The sequence below is a fragment of the Meles meles genome, chromosome 7, assembly GCF_922984935.1.
Source record: "Meles meles chromosome 7, mMelMel3.1 paternal haplotype, whole genome shotgun sequence".
Classification (NCBI taxonomy): Eukaryota; Metazoa; Chordata; class Mammalia; order Carnivora; family Mustelidae; genus Meles; species Meles meles.
In genome coordinates, this window is record NC_060072.1 from 70,225,377 (window position 1) to 70,245,497 (window position 20,121).

The 20,121-nt window shown below is 39.3% G+C and overlaps 1 protein-coding gene across 3 annotated transcripts in view; it reads left to right on the plus strand.

Annotated features, from left to right (window-relative positions):
- BCAT1 (branched chain amino acid transaminase 1) overlaps positions 1–20,121 on the plus strand; it is a 112,728-nt gene that overhangs the window by 70,249 nt on the left and 22,358 nt on the right. For all 3 annotated transcript variants that reach the window (XM_046013409.1, XM_046013407.1, XM_046013408.1), the window contains 2 exons: positions 8,950–9,113; positions 17,006–17,148. In XM_046013409.1, coding sequence (XP_045869365.1) covers positions 8,950–9,113; positions 17,006–17,148 — 307 coding nt within the window. The remainder of the gene's footprint in view (positions 1–8,949; positions 9,114–17,005; positions 17,149–20,121) is intronic.

Sequence of the window (20,121 nt, forward strand, 5' to 3'; positions counted from 1 at the left end):
GTATGAATGAAATGAATGAAACAATGTATGAAAATTCTATTTGCTTCATATCCTCGCTGACACCGGCAGTATCGTGTTAATTTTTTTTTTTTTTTTAAGATTTGTTTATTTGACAGAGAGAGAGGAGGAAGCAGGCTCCCCGCTGAGCAGAGAGCCCGATGTGGGGCTTGATCCCAGGACCCTGAGATCATGACCTGAGCTGAAGGCAGAGGCTTAACCCACTGAGCCACCCAGGTGCCCCTATCGTGTTAATTTTATCCACTCCAATATATGAGTCTTACCTCCTTGTAGTTTTAATTTTTATTTCCCTGAGGACAAATTATGTTGAGTACCTTTTCATATGTTTATGATGTATTGAAAATCCTTTTGGGAAATATCTTTGCCAGTCCTTTGCCATTAAAAAAATTCATTTGTCTTTTCAATTTTTTTAGAGTCTTTGTATATTCTAGGTGTAAATTCTTTGTCAGAGATACATTTCACAAGTAGTAACTTTCCATTCTGTGACACATCCTTTGTCAGATCAATGTATTGCAAATAGTGTTCTAGTCTGTGGCTTGTTTTTTCAGCTAGTCTTGCTTTTTCACTCTCTTACTCGTATCTTTTAGAAAACAGCAGTACTGGGTCGCGTGGGTGGCTCAGTCAGTTAAGCATCTGACCCTTAGTTTCAGCTCAGGTCACGGTAACAGGGTCATGGGATTGAGCCCCATGTTGGGTTCTGTGCTTGGCACAGAGTCTCTTTGAGGTTCTGTCTCTGCCCCTCCCCCACTGTATAACATAAATCTTTTTTAAAAAAGTGTTTATTTTTAATGTAATTAAATTTATTTTTTTCTATATATTTTGTGACTTCTGTGTGTTTTAAAGAAATTCTTCCTTACTCCACAGTCATACTTCTGTTTTAGAGTTGTGCTTTTCCATTTAGATGAAATCCATTTGGAAGTGAACTTTGTATGAAGGAGTCAATTTTATTTTTCTCCATATGGATACCACATTATTCTATTACTGTTTATTGAGTGGCCTATCCTTTCTTCCCTGATTGACAGTGCCAGCTGTTCAATATTAAGGCTCCATAGAAGAAGACTATTTTTGGCTCCCCAGCTGTACCTTCTCTCTCTTTCTCTCTCTCTGTGTATATATATATATATATATATATATATATATATATATATGTATGTATTTGTGTTTTTGTCTGTCTCTTTTTTATTTAAATGGAAGCCATACTATGAACAATTTTGTTTGTATTATGTTTTTGCATTTACACTTTGTCTTAGAGATTCTTCCACATCAGTACGTACAGATTTATCTCTGTTTTACCCATTTTCTTAGCTGTAAGGTATTCCTTTGTATATATGTGTCTTTTAATTGGATACAGGATGCCATAAATTATAAGTCACCCATTATTTTCTGCACTGAAATGGAAAAAACATTGCTGACAATCCTGACTCACTCATTAATTAATTATAATTATTTTTTAATTTAATTATTTTTTAAAAATAATTTAATTTATTTTTTTATTTTAAAATTTAATTTTAATTTTAAATTTAATTTAATTAATTTTTAAATTAATTAACTTTTAAAAGTTTTTTTTAAAAATTTGACTTTTAAATTTAAAATTAAATTTTAAATAATTTAATTTAAATAAACCAGTAATTTAATTATTATTTTATAATTTAATTATAATTAATTAATTATAATTAATTATCATACCAGCCTTTTATTATTTTTTTTTAATGTGTGTTTTCAGAGGACGTCTGCAATTCTTCCTGCCATCATTTGCACTGCTTGGCTTGTGAGAGGCATTTTTATTTTTGCATGTAGCTTCATAACTAACACAGCTTTATCTTCATATGGATTTCTTCCTCCCAGAGGTCCCATGAGAAGACTGAATGTTGCTTTGCAGGAAAATATTCAGTTGCATTTTTTCAGTGTTATTACAAATGTTTGTTTGACTAATATCAAATATATGTCCAGCTCCTGTCTTTGCACTCTCTGTTCAGTGATAATGCCAAGTCATATTGTAGCTTTTTAAAGACATTTTAAATGGCAAACTCAGCATGTATGGCATCACCAATGCCCAAAAGCCATTGGAAGCACCATCAGTATGAATAGCTAATTCCAAGTCTGGTAATGCCAGCTTTCCCACGAGTGCTACTTAGCCAATAGCAATTGTAAAATGCTGAGTCTAGATTTCAGACATGTTAAATGTGAGAAAAAATTGATATCTTAGAATCAATGAAATATAGTAGTGTAATTTATGCAAAGAGTGTCCTGTTCATCACCCATTATGTTGATAGAACAAACATAAGAAGTATTATTAGTAAATTGAATAAAATGAGACCATTAAATTTGGTAATCTTAAAAATGCAGGCTTTCTACAAGGAATTTATGTTGTAGACAAATCCCCTAGTTCATGTGAAGACATATATTCAAGGATGTTTATTGCAACTCCCAAATTTTCTACCAGATTGGATGTGAATGTGAAAGGAGGAAGGTTAAGTTTTTCTTCCATATTTGTTGGAGCGATGATGGGTAGACTCTAGAGTTCAGTTTTGGGCATGGTAACTTAAGCTTGAGTTATCAAGCAAGTGAGCAGATCTACAAGTCTGAAATTTGGGGGAGAGTTTGGAATTTAAGTAATACCTTCTTAGTGTTTAACATGTAATGCCTTTAGAGTCAAGGGAACATGTGAAGTTATTAAGAGAAGAAATCTAGATACTAGTGAAAAGAAGGTGAGGACTAAGCCCTGCAGCATTAAGAAGAAGGGGAGACAAAAAGGAATCAGCTAAGAAGTCTGAGAAGTAACAGCCTGTAAAGTAGAAAGAAAAACAAGAAGCCTTGGTATACCAGAAGCCAAGTAAGGCACATGGGAGTAATGATCAGTTGTGGTAGATCCTGCCCACAGGACCAGAGAGGTGAGGCCCAAGAATTGACTCTTGGATTTGGCAACGTGAAGGTCCTTGGTGAGGTGGTTGTCCTGGAGTGGGACATGTGGTAAAGGGAATGTGTTTGTTTTAGACGGGAGCGACTACTACATATTTCTAAGCTGATGGAATGATCCAGAGGAAAGAGAAAATTGCTAAAAAACTAAAAAGATTTCCCATGCTCTACTTCTGAGGGTGACGGTTCAGGCAGGCAGTGATGTGTGATGAGATGAAGGGGACAGAAGTACAGCACATCCATTTCTCTGCTCCACTGCGTCACACAATATCCCACAAGATTTGTGCATACTTGCCCTTATTACCTCCTCTCTCCTCTTTCTCTCTTGAATCTACAACATTCAGACTTTTGACTACCCCCCACCCCCACCAACTCCCACTGAAATATGCTTGTCAAGATCACCAAGGACCTTCACATTGCCACAGCCAGTAGTCAGTTCTTGGGGCTCCCTTGAGTGTACCGTTCAGCTCACTCAGGATCTCACTTGGTTGGCTGGGTTGAGACTTGCCTATTTGGGGAGCATCTTCATTGCCAATGTCAACTCCCTCTATTGGCCTGAGTTGTCTCTCTATTCCAGGCCTACTGTGTCCTTGGCCCAGTCAACTGAACCAAATTAGATGGAATCACAAAGTCAAAGTCTGAGTGCTGAAGCTAGGTAGTGAGGACATCCTGGTTTCGAGGCCATTTTTGATATAAGAAAAATGCTCCTGTAGCATTTTCCTGTCCTCTAAAGAAAGGGGTCAGCAAACTTCCAATGAAGTCAGGCAGCTACTCATGTCTGCCTTTGTGGCACAGAACCTCGATAGACAACCCATAAATGCATGAATGCATGTATTCCAATAAGACTTTAAAAAACAGGAAGCAGACTGAAGTTTGCTGACCCCTGATCTAGTTATTTCAGAAAGGGAAATGAAGCATGGTGTTTCTAAGAGTGACTCATTCAGGCTCTTCCTGGGTACTTCCCTATCAAGTTTTCTTGACCACTTGTTTAATAATCTATGCTAAAATTTCTGTTTAGGGTTGATTTCAGACATACCAAGCTGTATTTCCCGGATGCTGGTATAATAATCTTGTCTTTTCCCCAAGTGCTCATTCGCCACAATTCCAACACTGAGTGTTGAATATAGTTTCCGTGGTCCCATCAAGAGTCCTCCTAATGTCGCCTTCAGGCTTTGCGTTTTGATAAATACTGAATTTATTTACCACTATTACTGTTAGAAATGAGTAGGTATAAAAACAAAAATAATTGCTGTTTGTTGGATCGTCGAAAAAGAGGAGGTTCTGGGTGCTTTCCACAGTTTATCTAATTTACCCCTTCATTGATGCTGTAAGCAGTCATTATGACTACGTTTATATAACCTTAGACAGGCTGTTCTTTTTTCCTTATCCTAAGTTTTCTTTTGACTATGTGCTTTCTAAATTTTAAGGTCATTCTTATTTTAAAACTACAGAAGAGTACTATCCTGTCTTTTTGTCAAGTGTTAAATATATACTGTCTTTTATAGCAAGCCTCAGAATATTCTGGACTTTAGCTTCCCTCGTGGTATTTTTGAATGTCCACATATGAATTCAGTTAGTTTAGGAAATAAGGCAGGGGACAAAGGAACATTTTCTCTGTGGTGTCAATGCAACATAGGAGGACTAGTATCTTTTTTTTTTTTTTTTATTAATCAAAGTAATTCAGATTTGGCAAATAAGTTATCTAGGTTGTTTTCACAGCTCCTCTCTGTAAACAACTTCTTATGATGTAGTAAACCTGGTATAACAGGGCACAATATTCTGTGTAGGGGACGAAGATGGCCTTGCACGTCACTGATTGTGCAGATTAGCAAGAGGTAGAGAATTACAGAAACATTTGTAAGCAAGTGTGATGGACATTTTATCTAAATGCACAGAAGTGCAGGGAGCTGTGATAGCATGTAACACGAGTACCTGACTTTGTAAAGAGGGTTCATTTTCTGAAATGACATTTAAATTGAGATTGGAGGGTTTGTATTACTTAGGAAGGAGAGGTCCACGTCTTAGTGGGCTGCCATGACAGAAAACCACGGAGTGAATGTCTTAAACACTAGAATTTATTTTCTCACAGTTCTGGAGGCTGGAGGGGTAAGATCAAACTGCCATCAGGGTTAGTTTCTGGTAACAGACTCCCCATCGAGGTCTACCTCACTATGTGCTCACAGAGCCTTCTGTGTGTCGGGGGGAGCGGGTTGTGGATCGAGTGGAGAACTCATGCTCTAATGTCTCTTCCACTTCTTAGAAGGGCACCAGCCTTGTTGAATTAGCCCTTTTGACCTTGTTTGACTTTAATGACCTCCTTAAAAGCTTTAGTTCCAAAAGTAGTCACATTGGGGGCTGGGGCTTAAAATTGGGGGTAGACACATTTCAGTCCATAACAGGGAGAGGGAGAGTGGTCCAGGGGGAGTAGTTCAGGAAGACATTGTGGAGGCAGGAAAGTGAGGGGGTTTGAGCATGAGGTACGTAGAGTGTGAGGGCCATGCTGAAGGCTGAGATAGAAGCAAGAGATGCCTCGACTTGAACTCTTTCCAGAGTAAGGAATCTTGGGTACTTCTTGTTTTAAACTTTGATATTACAAAAAGAGGTCTAGATTAAGAGTAGAAGATCTAGAGCTTAATAATTGAGACCTTGGGCAAATTGTTTGGAGCCTCAGTTTCTTCAACATAAAAATGGAAATTAAAACCCTTAACTTCCTGGCTTCTTGGATTAGATGAGGCAATAACTGAAATGTCTTAGAAACCAAAAACTATACAATTATAGAGGATTTTTTAATCATTCACCAAACCAACTAATTTTTCCTGCAAAAACTACATGTATTTATTATCCCTCCGTTTTGTAACTCACACACTGAAGGCCTTGCCTGGACCCCTGGTCCTCTCCATACCTCTTCTATGCCCCTCAGCCCAACATTCTTCACTGTTTCCCCCTCTAAAGCAAATTAGGCTCTTTTTAGAATAAAAAAAAAAAAAAAAGTCATGCCACTGTTTTTGAAAAATGTTCTTGTTATTCCTAATTATCTTATTTTTTTCTGTCCTGTGTTTGTCTTAAACTGACAAATGCTTAAACAGAATTATTCTCAATCCTCCACATGGCTGCTGTACTTCTCAATCCCTGGGACACTTTCTGCCATCATTCACATAACCTCTGAAATTCTGCCTTTTTATATACTAATTTTCTGACTGACTCAGAAGTGGTGATTTTCCCTGGAATTGGTCACTTTATTTTCCATCACACCCAAGGGTCTTGTTATTTTGTGCAGAATATATATGTACTTTTGTATATGTGTTTGTGAGGTATAATATAAAGATGAGTATTTTTTCATATGCATCAGAATTTCAGCTTAAGTCAATGTGGTCCCTTGAGAAGTGACATACTTTGCATCCATGAGACTTTATATTCCTCATTTCCCATGGCTTTTATTTTTTTTTAAAGCCCTCAATTCCTTATATATTGAAATAATCTGGAAATTAGAAAAAAGAATAAAAAATGTTCATAAGGAAATGAGACTTATTGAAACAGTTTCACAGCTTATCATATGTTCTTATTTTCTCTTTATTTATGTGGCTTTTGCTTTATTCAAACGGACGCCCGACCAGGTCATTGTAGAAGTATGTTTCTTAACATTTAATGAATATTATAGAAGAAATTGCTCTTAATTGTAGCAGTAGCACAGAATTTAAATTGCTTTCCAGGATAGAAGGGAGAATTAAGACAAAACAGATAATGGTTCCTGAGGCTAGAAACAGTCCCCAAGCTCCCTTCCTAATGCAGTTACCTATTTATTTTCAGTCTTGAAGCAGTGTGGCCATTTGCAGTAAAGTCACAGAGTTCTTTTCATGAGAAGACGATCAATATAAATAATCATTTAAGGATGAAGGTGACCAAGCTGTAATTGACACTAGTACTTGAAGTACTTGTAAAAAAAAACCAAAAACAAACTGTTGGCTTTGCTTAAATTTCAGAAAATAAAATATTAGTACATATAAACACATTATCTCTCAGCATTGAAAACTTCTCATCTATAACTTACCTGCTTGCTAAGAATAAAAGTGTTACTTAAAGGTTTATTGATTTTTTTTTTTCCAGAAAGAGATTTCATGCCTCATTATTCCTTTTATCCATCTGTGGTCTCTATACCACCACCTAGTGGAGGAAATGCAAGTTTACTGTCAGTTAAAGTCAGGAAGAAAATGAATTAGATGAAATTTATCCCACATTTCCATGATGATGAGGTATTGCTTCTAGTATAATGCAGGTTGCGAAAAATACATGAGTTAAGAGTGACAAAAGTTCAGACATTTGTGAGGTTTCTAATAAAATGCTCATCAGTTTGTCCACAAATGAGCTATTTTATTCAGAAACTTAGAGGATAGATAAATTACTGAGGTTTTGTGCTGCAGATTGGATTTCTAAGTTGTGTTGGGAAGTTTCTCTTTATTACTCAATAGGAGGTTCCAAAACATTTTCTTTTTAAGTATTAAGCTTTAAAGCTCCTCTGATATGAATGTATCATTGTATTTACTTAACTGATAGGTACATAAAAGTGTGGAGATAAGTTAGTCAATTTTTATCAAAGCTGGGAAGAAAGACAGGTATGTATTATTATTCTGAAGTTTTTTGAGGCAAATGAACCTTTAAGGCTCTTCCCTCTTTACCCGTAGGGGAGTCCTGTTCAGTCCCAACTAAGAACAAATCCAAACAAGTGAAAAACCAAAACCCATTGTTGCTTGCTGACTCTGGCCATCCAAGCCTTTCTTGGTCTCATGTTCACATGGAATACAAATGGAATCATCTTCCCACTTTCTGAGGGTTACATGCCTTTTGGAGGACATCAGTGTGCACATATACAAATAGATTTTTTTATGCCCACAAATATTTTACTTACCCGAGTTTTGGTGATCTGGGCATAAGTAGTGAGTGGGGGCCTTAGGCCCATAGGTATTGGAAGGGAGACAGAATAAAATTCAGAAAAAAAAAAATACCACCGGACCTACTTTAGTCAGTTCATCAAGCAAATAAAACGGTCACACGATCAGCTGGAGTTGAGTCCCTTCTTAATTCTTACCATGACAGACTCTTAACCACCATCTAGGCAGACACCACTCTGCTGAAGACTGGACGTAGCATTTTTTTATCCTGAGACTGTCATTGTAATCGTCCTGGGCTCGTTTTCTTATTCCCGATGGTCTTGAATCACATAGGATAGGGCAGTGGTCTCTTTTGCCTTTATAATACATAACCTCAAAGCTTTCAGTTTTTCCGTTTTCCTCCTTAGTAAACAACTGAGTAATTACTTATAACTCTTTTGTGCTGGAGACAACATAGTTTTGCGTGGTTGCCTTATGCTTTCCCAGTGTTTGTGGGGAAAGCCCATGTTCTGTCTTAGTCATTCACGACTCCAGTTCCTCAGTCCTTCATCCTCTGGCTTTTGGGGGAATCTTGATCTCATCTGGTATCTTCGCCTCCTGTGAAGCTCCACTCTTGCCGTCTCCTGTCTATGACTGTGGGGTATAGTAACGGCACACTCACCTGTACCCACCACCTGTCCCCTGCACCCGCCCCGGCATGTCTTGAAGTGGTTAGTAATCTGTGAACACAGAAGGGGAAGTTAGAAAAGCAAATATTGCATTTCCTCTCTAGAGATGAAAATCATGTCTGGGTTCTTCCCTTTTTCAATTCCCAGTCAATGCAAGGTGTTATAAAGCTGGTTGTCAAAAACATATTTCTCCTCTCAAGGCCCTCCTCACAAAAAGTTGTGATAAATTTGTTTTTCCCCTAAAACCGGAGCTCAGAAGGCAAAGCAAAATGGATCCTCAGCACTCTGGCCTTTGTGTTTTGCTCTTAAAAGACCATCTGGCTTTGTGTAACTCAACTGGAAAAGTAATAGCCCCCGTGCTTAGACAGCCCCTCTGGGAGAGAGTTACAGATCTGTTCTAGACTTCAGGACCGGTGTCTCCATTTACATTAACAGTTGTGTGTTCTTTTACTCCATCACAGCCTTCTCTTGGAGTCAAGAAGCCTACCAAAGCCCTGCTCTTTGTAATCTTGAGCCCAGTGGGGCCTTATTTTTCAAGTGGAACCTTTAAGCCGGTGTCCCTGTGGGCCAATCCGAAGTACGTGAGAGCCTGGAAAGGTGGGACTGGGGACTGCAAGATGGGAGGGTAAGTGAATCTGTTTCTGATGAAAGGAAAGAGTCCCTCACAACCATTCCGTTATCACCATCTCAGATCAGTCCAAGTACATATGTTAATATTCAAATTGAAATGCCCTTTTTCTGTTTGGTGTTTACTCTTCAGTGTTAAATTGTGCTAGTTCAGGGACACCTGGGTGGCTCAGTGGGTTAAGCATCTGCCTTCGCCTCGGGTCATGATCTCAGGGTCCTGGGATCGAGTCCCATGTCTGGTTCCCCACTCAGCGGAAAGTCAGCTTCTCCCTCTCCCTCTGCTGCTCCCCCTGCTTGTGCTCTCTCTCTCTCTCTCTCAAATAAAATCGTTTAAAAAAAAACTGGCGCTCATTCAAAGGATAACCTGTGATCCTTTATAAGGGAGAACAACTGAGTGTGATACAGAAGCAAGAACTAAGATGAGTAAAGCGGGAATAACATGACTGCTTTGAATTCACTGCCCCTGGAGGCTGGTGCTCTGGCTGCTGGCGGACAGGTGGCCTGAAAGAGCGTCTGCTGCTGGGGCCGAGGCTCTCCGCCGGCTCCAAGGAGTCCTGTCTGGGGAAGGTGCCCGCTTCACTCAAGTGCTGTCTTCATTGCCACAGATTGTAGCCGTACCTGCTGCCAGCTGGCTAAGGGACAACCCTGCTTTGGCTCTGTCAGGCCAGTCTCATTGGCCATATGTAGCTGGCTGGAAATAAAAGAGCATTTGAAAAGTGTTAGACAATTTCAGGGGTGGACTTGGCCGTGAACAGAGAATGCCCCTCTGGGTGAGCCTGAATAGCCAAATTCACCCAGGGGCTCTTCCTTTGTGTACATTGAAGCAGCAGTAGGCCTGGGAGGTAATGCTGTGGCGACTTCCTGGCTTAGGGAAAACATGCAGACTCAGGGAGACCTGGGAGTGTCCGGCGATGTATGACTAGGATGTGGGAGAGATGTTGACAGTTGGGTTTGAACCCTCTGTTGTCCCTCTGTGTTTTTGTTTTTGTTTTTCTTTTCTACCAAAAAGAAAAAAAAAAAAAAAAAATTCTGGGTCCTGTCCTCCCTGCATTTTTAGCAGCTTCATTCTCTCAGTAGCTAGAGAAATCCTAACGAAGTCCATTAAACCAAGAAGTCCCGGGGCACCTGGGTGGCTCAGTGGGTTAAAGCCTCTGCCTTCGGCTCGGGTCATGATCCCAGGGTCCTGGGATCGAGCCCCACATCAGGCTCTCTGCTCCGCAGGGAGCCTGCTTCCTCCTCTCTCTCTGCCTGCCTCTCTGCCTAGTTGTGATTTCTCTCTGTCAAATAAATAAAATATTAAAAAAAAAAAAAAAAAAACCCAAGAAGTCCCTTTCTTATCCTTTTAGCATGGAGCACTCCTCCCTGATGGTGGGCTGTGCTAGTCAGGTTGAAACAACTTATTTGGGTGTTCTCTTGATGTCTTTTTCACCTGTTCAGACTTCTTCACACAGCATAGGCACCCCTGACACCACATGGATCACTTTGTGAGAACCTCCCCTAGAGTTCACCTTACAGTTAATCCGTCTTTGATGAAGAGGTCCTAATAAGCTCCTTTCTCCTTTTGAATCTTGCTTTCTAGCTCCCCCTACCTGCCCAGGGTAAAGGTAACATGGGGATGTTGAGAAATTGCAGAGAAATTTAGTTTTAGTGTTGGGGACAGGTTGTAACTTTTTGTAAAGATGATATAATGCAGTATGAACAGAATACATGATCACTAGAGCCCAATTAAAAACTGTTCTTCTCTGTACAGCATGAAGACTGAACCCTACTGTTACTAAGGGCTTCAGTTAATATTAGCGAATCAGTGTTGGCTCGTCAGTCCTGACAAGTGTATATGAATGTGAGAAGTTAACAGGGGAAACTGAAGTCAGAGAGAAGACACGGGGGAACTCTTTTTGCTCACTTTTTCTGTAAACCTAAAACTGTTATAAAAAATAATAAAGTCTCTTATAAAAAAATCAATATACTTGGACTCTTTAGGCTCAGGTGGGCCATGATCAGTGGAAGTTGGCATAAAACCTCTTAGAGAAGAGAATATTGGGTCTTATAAATAAAGCAGGAATGACAAGTGGGAAGGCGGTAACCCGAAGGGTGGTTTTTTAACTGAAGACGTGCAAGGGAAACACAGGATTCTTCATTTAGTATCAACCTATTTCGTTGGCAAAGACATTTGGCAGCCCCCTTAGATTTTATTATTGCTTCTTTTCTAAACCAATTAATTCAACAATTACCTTCCAAGTTTTTTAGCACCTCTGTAGTCAGTTGACATTTATTAAATAGCTATTGGTTTTCCTCAGCTCAAGAAAATTTCTGCCTTCCCAGTTATGCTAAGGAAGAGAGAGAAGGGTTGTTTTGTGTGTTTTTTTTTTTTTAAGATTTTATTTATTTATCTGACAGAGAGAGACAGCAAGAGAGGGAACACAAGCAGGGGGAATAGGAGAGGGAGAAGCAGGCTTCCTGCCAAGCAGGGAGTCTGATGACGGGACTCGATCCCAGGACCCTGGGATCATGACCCGAGCCGAAGGCAGACACTTAACAATTGAGCGACCCAGGCACTCTGGATTTCTTTTTATTCTAAGATTATTCCACTTTTTTGAAACCATCAGAGATAATGTTGTTCTTTTACATCTAAATATGCATAAGTGAGAGAAGTAGTACAATGGCACACAGCTGAAGGAAAGTTCTAGCACTGTGGTTCTCACCTATGGTTCCAGATTAAAATCAGCTTTACCAACTACTCCTCTCTGGGTTCCATGGCTAGAGCCTAAGTAAGCATCAGAATTTTTTTAAAATTTTATTTTCAAGTTAGTTAACATATAGTGTATTACTGGTTTTAGGAGCAGAATTCAGTGATTCATCAGTTGCATATAACGCCCTGTTCTTATTTTGTCAAGTGCCCTCCTTAACATCCATCACCCAATTACCACATATCCCCCCACACCTCCTCTCCAGCAACCTTCAGTTCGTTCTCTATAGTTAAGAGTCTCTTAGGATTTGTCTTCCTCTCCAATATCGTCTTCTTTTGTTTTTCCTTCCCTTCCCCTATGTTCATCAGCTTTGTTTCTTAAAATTCACATAAGACTGAAATCATATGGTATTAGTCTTTCTCTTACTGACTTATTTCACTTAGCATAATACCTTCTAGCTCCACCCATGTCATTGTAAATAGCAAGATTTTGTTCTTCTTGATGGCTGTGTAATATTCCTGTGGGGGTGTGGGTGCGCGCGTGCCACATTTTCTTTATCCTCAATCAGTGGATATCTAGGCTCTTTCCATAGTTTAGCTATTGTGGATATTGCTGCTATAAACTCTTGCGTGCATGTGCCCCTTCAAATCACTATTTTTCTATTCTTTAGATAAATACCTAGTAGTATAATTGCTGGATTATAGGGTAGTTCTATGAGCATCAGAATTTTTTAATGTGAAAACAAAGTTGAGAAACACTGAGTTAGAACAAGGTCTTTCATCATAGGAACATCTTTATTCCCGATTTCTTAGTTTCCTTGTTAATATGGAAAGAATTGGCCCTGCCCCCCTCTATCTTAATTAATTAATTAGTTACATGTACTTGAATACAAGCTTTGAAGTCAGTTAGACCTGGCTTAAAAACCTTACAGTCTTGGGGTGCCTGGGTGGCTCAGTGGGTTAAGCCACTGCCTTTGGCTCAGGTCATGATCTCAGGGTCCTGGGATCGAGTCCCGCATCGGGCTTTCTGCTCAGCAGGGAGCCTGCTTCCCTCTCTCTCTCTCTACCTGCCTCTCTATCTACTTGTGATCTCTCTCTGTCAAATAAATAAATAAAATCTTTAAAAAAAACAAAAAACAAAAACCTTACAGTCTTAGGCTATTACTTAACTGGTTTCAGCCTCCGTTTCTTCATTTATAAAGTTAGGACAGTTAATACCTAGCTTACCTGTGAGGCTGAAGCAGGGTACTATGAAGTGCCTAGGACCGTGTGGTTGACTTGTAGAAAGCTGCCAATAAGTGTGGTGCTATAACCTGGCAGTTAACAGCATGGGCTTGGCACTCAGAGATATCTGAGAGTCCTACGCTTGTATCTGTGTGATCCTCTATTATTAAGTGCCCTCTTCCTTTAAGTCCTCCAAAGTGTAATAAAGTCTAGTGTTGTTTTAAGATGTTTCATTGAAATAATGGACTTAAGTACTCAGTACCCTGCCTGGCAAGTACTAAGTATCCTCTCAGCAGACAATAGTTGATACTATGAGGCTTGCTTGCTTTCTCATTTCATCTCCTGGACCTTACTTTAGGAGCAGTCTCTTGGATTTCACACAATAGAATTTACTCTTTTGGACAGATGTATTTAATCTATCTTCTCCCAAATTTTTATTCCATGTACAGTTAAAATTTTTCTGTATAGACAGTTGTCCAAATTTTTCATTTTTCTCTTTCTCCCAAGGACATGTATTTCTTTTTTTTTTTTTTTAAGATTTTATTTATTTATTTGACAGAGATCACAAGTAGGCAGAGAGAGAGGAAGGGAAGCAGGCTCCCCACTGAGCAGAGAGCCCGATGCGGGGCTTGATCCCAGGACTCTAGGATCATGACCTGAGCCGAAGGCAGAGGCTTTAACCCACTGAGCAACCAGGTGCCCCTGAAGGTCTTTTTTTTTTTAAAGATTTATTTATTTGGGGGCGCTTGGGTGGCCCATATGACCACATGATACTTGACTCTCTCTGCTTGACTTATTTCGCTCAGCATAATCTCTTCCAGTCCCATCCATGTTGCTACAAAAGTTGGGTATTCATCCTTAACGAAGAACATTTTATGAGAGAAATCATTTTCATATATGATAAAGTCTCAGTGGCTATGTCTATGAACTAGGCAAAAGTCAATTGAAATAGAGGAGTTTTTTTTTTTTTTTTTTTTTTTTTTTAGAGATTTATTTGTTTTTTTTGAGAGAGAGAAAGAGAGCATGGGGCAGGGTGCAGGGGTAGACAGTAAGAGGGAGAAGCAAACTCCCTGCTGAGATCTGGGCCTCCAGGATCATGACCTGAGCCAAAGGCAGTTGCTTAACCAACTGAGCCACCTAGGTACCCTAGAATAGTTATTTTTTTAAAAAACTTGATTTTATTAGGCTATAAGTGGCTCACATGAGCTGTTTCTTAGCTTTTATTGTTATTGCTTCATTTTTTCCAAATAGCCCATGCAGTGTGTAAAGTATTTGTATTTGCCAGATGAATCCATTAAGGCAAAATTATGAACTGACTCACTTAAGTGCACACATAGCCAAATAGTAGAAGTTCAAGAGCTGTACTATAAAGTCCACTGGCCCCAAACCCATGCTCTTTCTATTGGACTCCTGCTGAAGTCTCATTTATCCTCCATTATTGAAAAGTATTCATAATTTTAACTCCACTATTGCTTATTTACCATTAATTCTGAATCTGGGTGGTCCAGCTTTTTATGGTCATCAAACAAAAACCTCCTATATGAAGAATTGTATCCTCTCTAGATTGGCTGATAATTTTCATTTTATTATCTGCATTTTGAAGGTCTTTTTTTTTTTATATTTTTTATTTATTTGACAGAGAGAAATCACAACTAGGCAGAGAGGCAGGCAGAGAGAGAGGAGGAAGCAGGCTCCCTGCGGAGCAGAGAGCCCAATGTGGGGCTCGATCCCAGGACCCTGGGATCATGACCTGAGACGAAGGCAGAGGCTTTAACCCACTGAGTCACCCAGGCGCCCCTGAAGGTCTTTTTTTTTTTTTTTAAAGATTTATTTATTTTGGGGCACCTGGGTGGCTCAGTGCGTTAAAGCCTCTGCCTTCAGCTCAGGTCATGATCCCAAGGTCCTGGGATAGAGCCCCTGAATCAAGCTCCCTGCTCAGTGGGGAGCCTGCTTCCCCTGCCCCCTGCCCCATACCTGCTTCTCTGCCTACTTGTGATCTCTGTCTGTCAAATAAATAAATAAAATCTTTAAAAATAAAAAAAAAAAGATCTTTTTATTTTAGCAAGACAGAGAGTGAGCACAAACAGTGGAAAAGGTGAAGGGGGAGAGAATCCCAAGCAGACTCTGCACTGGGTTTGGAGCCCCACGTGGGGGTCGATCCCGTGACCCTGAGATTATGACCTGTGCCAAAATCAAGAGTCAGATGCTCAACTGGCTGGGCCAACTAGGTGCCCTATTTTGAAACTCTTTATATGAATCTTACATTACCTTGATGTGAATAAATTCATGACCCATGAAGCCATATAAGGTAAGGCCTATTTCCTATAGTTTTTCTAGAATGTTTTAGTTATGAGTCAATATTCTTGGAGTTGCAAGTCAGAAAACCAACTCAAGGGGTGCCTGGTTCATTCAGTCAGTGAAACGTGTGACTCTTGATCTTGGGCTTGTGGGTTCAAACCCCACAGTGGGTGTAGAGATTACTTAAAAAATAAAAAAAAAGAAACAGACTCAAACCATCTTAAGCAGAAAATGAATTGAGGGGCTCATGTATGTAGGATGGCAGCGGTGGACCCACTAGGGGCTCAGATCATTGTTGCCAAGTCTCTTTAGCCCTTGTGTATGTCCTGCTCACCCGCCATCCTACCCAGTCTGTCTCTCTCTCTCTTGCCCTTCCCTTCTGGTTCTCTCCTCCCTCCATGTTCTGTGGTAGCTTCTGCCTGACGTTAGCCTCGGGCTCTCCTATTTCAGATGCCTTCTCCTGTGAAGGGTAGTGATCGTGAATGCAGTAGATGCCAGGCTTATGTCAGAGCAAACAGGCTGCCATTACCCCCAAAGGGTAAAATAACATCTTTCTGTTTCCCTACATTAAAATGGATGAGTGAATCACTCAAAGAAGGGCTTATATGAGCAGCTACATGCCCACCCTTTAATTCAGTTGTGTAGGTCAAGGTATAATGACTTCCAATCAACCCAAGCAGAATGACTTGGCTCCAAAGGAGGGCCCAAAGAGAATATAGTAGGATGAAAATGGCAGACAGCCACAGTGAATGGGGCTCTCGTGCTTAACTGATACTTTTAATTAGACATTTTTATCTCGACCGAATGTAAAAGAGGCACTTTAAAAGGCCTAGGTGGGTATTTTGTGGACGCTAACATTAATGCATGTCAGCAGGAAAGTGAATTATACAACCAGGGACTTAGGGAGGCAAGCAAACATCATATTTATTTGAGGACTCTTCTGTTTTATCTAAAACATTCATCCACATGTTGTAATATACTCCATAGTTTTCTCATTCAAGTTTGATGAAAGATAACAAATTTAATAAAATATTGTTAAACTAAACTGTTATTCTAGGAAGATGTGTTATCTTCCTTTGATTTTGAATAATCTAGGATAAGTAGTGCATGTTGAACAAAATGGGCTTTTGGAATATTTTTGGTTAAAAAGCAGGATTTTTAACATTTTGTCCCACCGTTTGGAGAATATAGACATTGGGCATTTGCTATCTCTTGGATATTATCGAAAAGTCTCAGCTAAGAGAGCACAATTTGGTGCTTTGCTACTTCATGTAATTTGATACACATTTGGCTAACTTAGAGTACTGGTGTGAGGTTTCAATGAAATAATCCACAGACGATTTCTTGGAAGTTGAAAAAATACCCAAGAACTTTTGACTGTTATCATTAACTTGGCTATCTACCTTTGTCCTCAATATCTCTACTTTTCAATTTAGGATGCCACGATTTTGCTCTGTTCTTTCTTTCTCGCTCACGTGAGTGCAGTTAAATCATTTAGTCTGTCGAATGAGTTTCCTTTAATGTTATGCAGTTAACTAGAGAATATACATGCACACACATGTAAAGGGCATGGTGCACTGACTACATCTGTATACAAATTAAAGATCTGAGGGTTTTAGTAGGAAAGATAGCATAAGAAGGGTGGTATATTCACAGTCAATATGTTTTCTCTTTCTGAAAAGGAATTACGGCTCATCCCTTTTTGCCCAATGTGAAGCCGCGGATCACGGCTGTCAGCAGGTTCTGTGGCTCTACGGAGAAGATAATCAGATAACTGAAGTTGGAACTATGAATCTTTTTCTTTACTGGATAAATGAAGATGGAGGTAATTCACTCTGATTTCAGTTCTTTGCAATTTGTCAATCATTTTAAATGAGGCTGGAGAAAAAAGAACGAGAACCTTAGAATAAGGAATAAGTACATGAGCCCATAGGCTAAGAACTACTGTGCCTTTGTTCAAGTAGAAATGAGTGTTAATTCACAGAACTGAGTTCTGTTTTGGGGTTTGGGCTCTAGATGTGCTTATTGTGGAGATGTCAACTTAAGGAATTTAAATCTCCGTGATTTGAAGATGTGTTGCCTTATTCCCTCGGCTGTCTTCTTACCCATTTTCCTATCCAAAATCCCTTGCATTTGGAGATCAGTCTCAGATCAATTCAGTGGCCATTCATCATATGCTATCGGCTGAAAAATGCTGTAGTTATATAAGCATAGTCTGCTGATTCTACTGATAGGACATTTAGTGTATTTTCTTGCTGAAAGTCATGTAACAGTTGTTGCCCTTTCTGCATATTTGGATAATACATCAGAAACGTTCCAGGTTTACTCTGGAGCTCAATTTGATTAAAACACACTATTTTTAAGGGCAGATTGGTCCATTTTGGGATTGTACTTAGATCCTGGTTCATTCAAGACTGTTAATATGTGCCCATTATAAAAAAATCTGTATTTCTTCATTGCCTTAAATATCCCGAATGCTCAGTATCTTTCTTTTCTATTTTTTCAGTTAGTTGGTAGAGACCATAGGGGTTTAGCAAAATGTTGACAATGTCTATGGTATTGGACGAAATGATCAATAATGGGGGACAATATATGTGTATATATATATATATATGCATTTATTTCCATTAGAATTTTAATAGTCATAAAACTTTAAAAACATCTTTTTAGGCTTAAGTTCTTAGGCTGTTCATTTCACAGTACTGAGTATAGAGACTAGAGATAAAAGTTTTCAAATACTTGTAAAGTCTAAGTATTCGTTTCAATAAAAATTTCAAGTGAACTTTTTCTTTTAAAGTAGCTACAGTAACTTCTATTGCTCTTTTGGTTTTTGGCTACTTATGGAGGAAAATGGTGATTCAGATGTGGCTGACTTCAGAGCTATGCACTAATTTGAGCATTAGTTGCAGAGACTAATAAGATGAGCCTTATATTCCAGTCAGTTGTAGAATAAACAGGTGTGGTGAGTACACCTTGTCCTTGGGTTGGCCATTGGTAATCCTTGGCATTTGAAAAGCCAGATGCAGATCATGCTGAGTCTTCCATTTCTGTTCTTTGTACTTGGCACTGTTTAGAAACAAAATTTATACTGGAATATTTGTGATTTCTAAATTTGAGTCATTGCAAATGACATATATCGAAAGCTATGCTTGAAAGATGACAGCCAGTGTTACACTCTGTATTTAGGAGAAAATATATTGATTCGACTCCTTTCCACCTACCCACTCCTACCCCCAAACCCCCTTCCCCTCAAAAAAACCACACAACCCTAAAAAAAACAATTACATCATACAGAAGTGGTAACATCATTGTTTATGGATGGGAGATGTCAGGATTTAAGTACAGTCTAAATCAGGGCTACATGATTTAAAACAGAAACACTAGAAACTTGTCCTGGTGAAAAAATTACCCGTTATCCAAACAACAATCATGAACCATTTCCACCATGACTTTTAAAGGTCAGAATAGACATGAGTGAATTTTTCTTTTGGCTCTTAGAAAATATATCAGACCTTAAGAGTTAACTGTTATGGTTGCCTGAGATGGCTTTAGTTTTAATGCTTTTTCAACTTGTTGGTGTTCACCTAACAGAGCAAATAAAATTTGAAATAAAGGGAAAAGAAGTACAATAAATGTTTGGACAATACCATGAGAGAAATCAGTAGAATGTCAGGAATAACCTTTGGGCTAAAAACAAAAGAGACACTAAAGGAACTCTATAGTAGCTTTGATTTATACCACGCGACTTTTGGAAAATACAAAGAATAATGAGTTGAAAATCAACAAAATGATATTGATTGTCACAAACCTTACCCCTCGGAGGTCTGAGTAGAGTCCTTTCAGTAAAAACCTGCCATCTTTCTATGAGCACACTCACTGCCCCTTTTGGACAAGACAGCTGCCCCAGAAAGGTATACCAAGTAAATAATCTGTTCTCACAGCACAGTGCCGTGAACTGTAGCTATCCGTGGTACTGGGCCTGTAACTCATGTGGTTTTGATTCTAGTAACAGCGACCCTGCGAGCAAGATCACACAGCACTGATTCTCTGCCTCACTGTATTGCTGAGTAATTTACCAAACATGCTTACTATTCACAGCTGGAACAAACCATTTTACCTTGCCCTGGTCTCTGGAGCTACCCTGAAAATAAGACCCAGTGGTGTGGCTGAGTTTAGAGTTAGTTGGGAGAATGATCATGGCAGTGAATGTTGATGTTGCTCGGTCTGCGCGGGCCCCATGAGCCTTCTCAGATATCAGGCATTTGTAGACTTTGTTTGTGGAGCCCTCCTCCCTCAGATGTGTGTGTGGCTTGCTGCCTGCTCTCCAGTCTTTGCCCACATATCCCTTTCTCAGTAAGGCTTTCCTCAAGCATCTTAATAAATGGCAGGCTCCCTCCCCTATCACTCCTGGCATTTTGCCTTCCCTCTTTTCTTTCCTTTTTTTTTTTCTCCATAATCTCATGTATATTTAACATAATACTTATTTGCCTCTACCTATTAGAAAGTAAACAGGAATTATATCCGTTCTGTTCACTGCTATACGTACGGTGCACAGATAAGACAACTGCACAGAGTAGGCCCTCAGTATGTCATTTGTTGAATAAATTTAATCCTTGTGCTGACAGTGTTTGGGGACTACAGTGTTTGGGCACTACAAACCCTATACAAACTATAATTTTAAAAAATAATGAATTTTTTATTGGAAATTGACTTTGGGATGTCACAGATGACATCTGCCGTTACTGCTTCTAAATTCTTCATCTCCTACCAATGATTTCTTTGTCAAAAACAAGTTGTA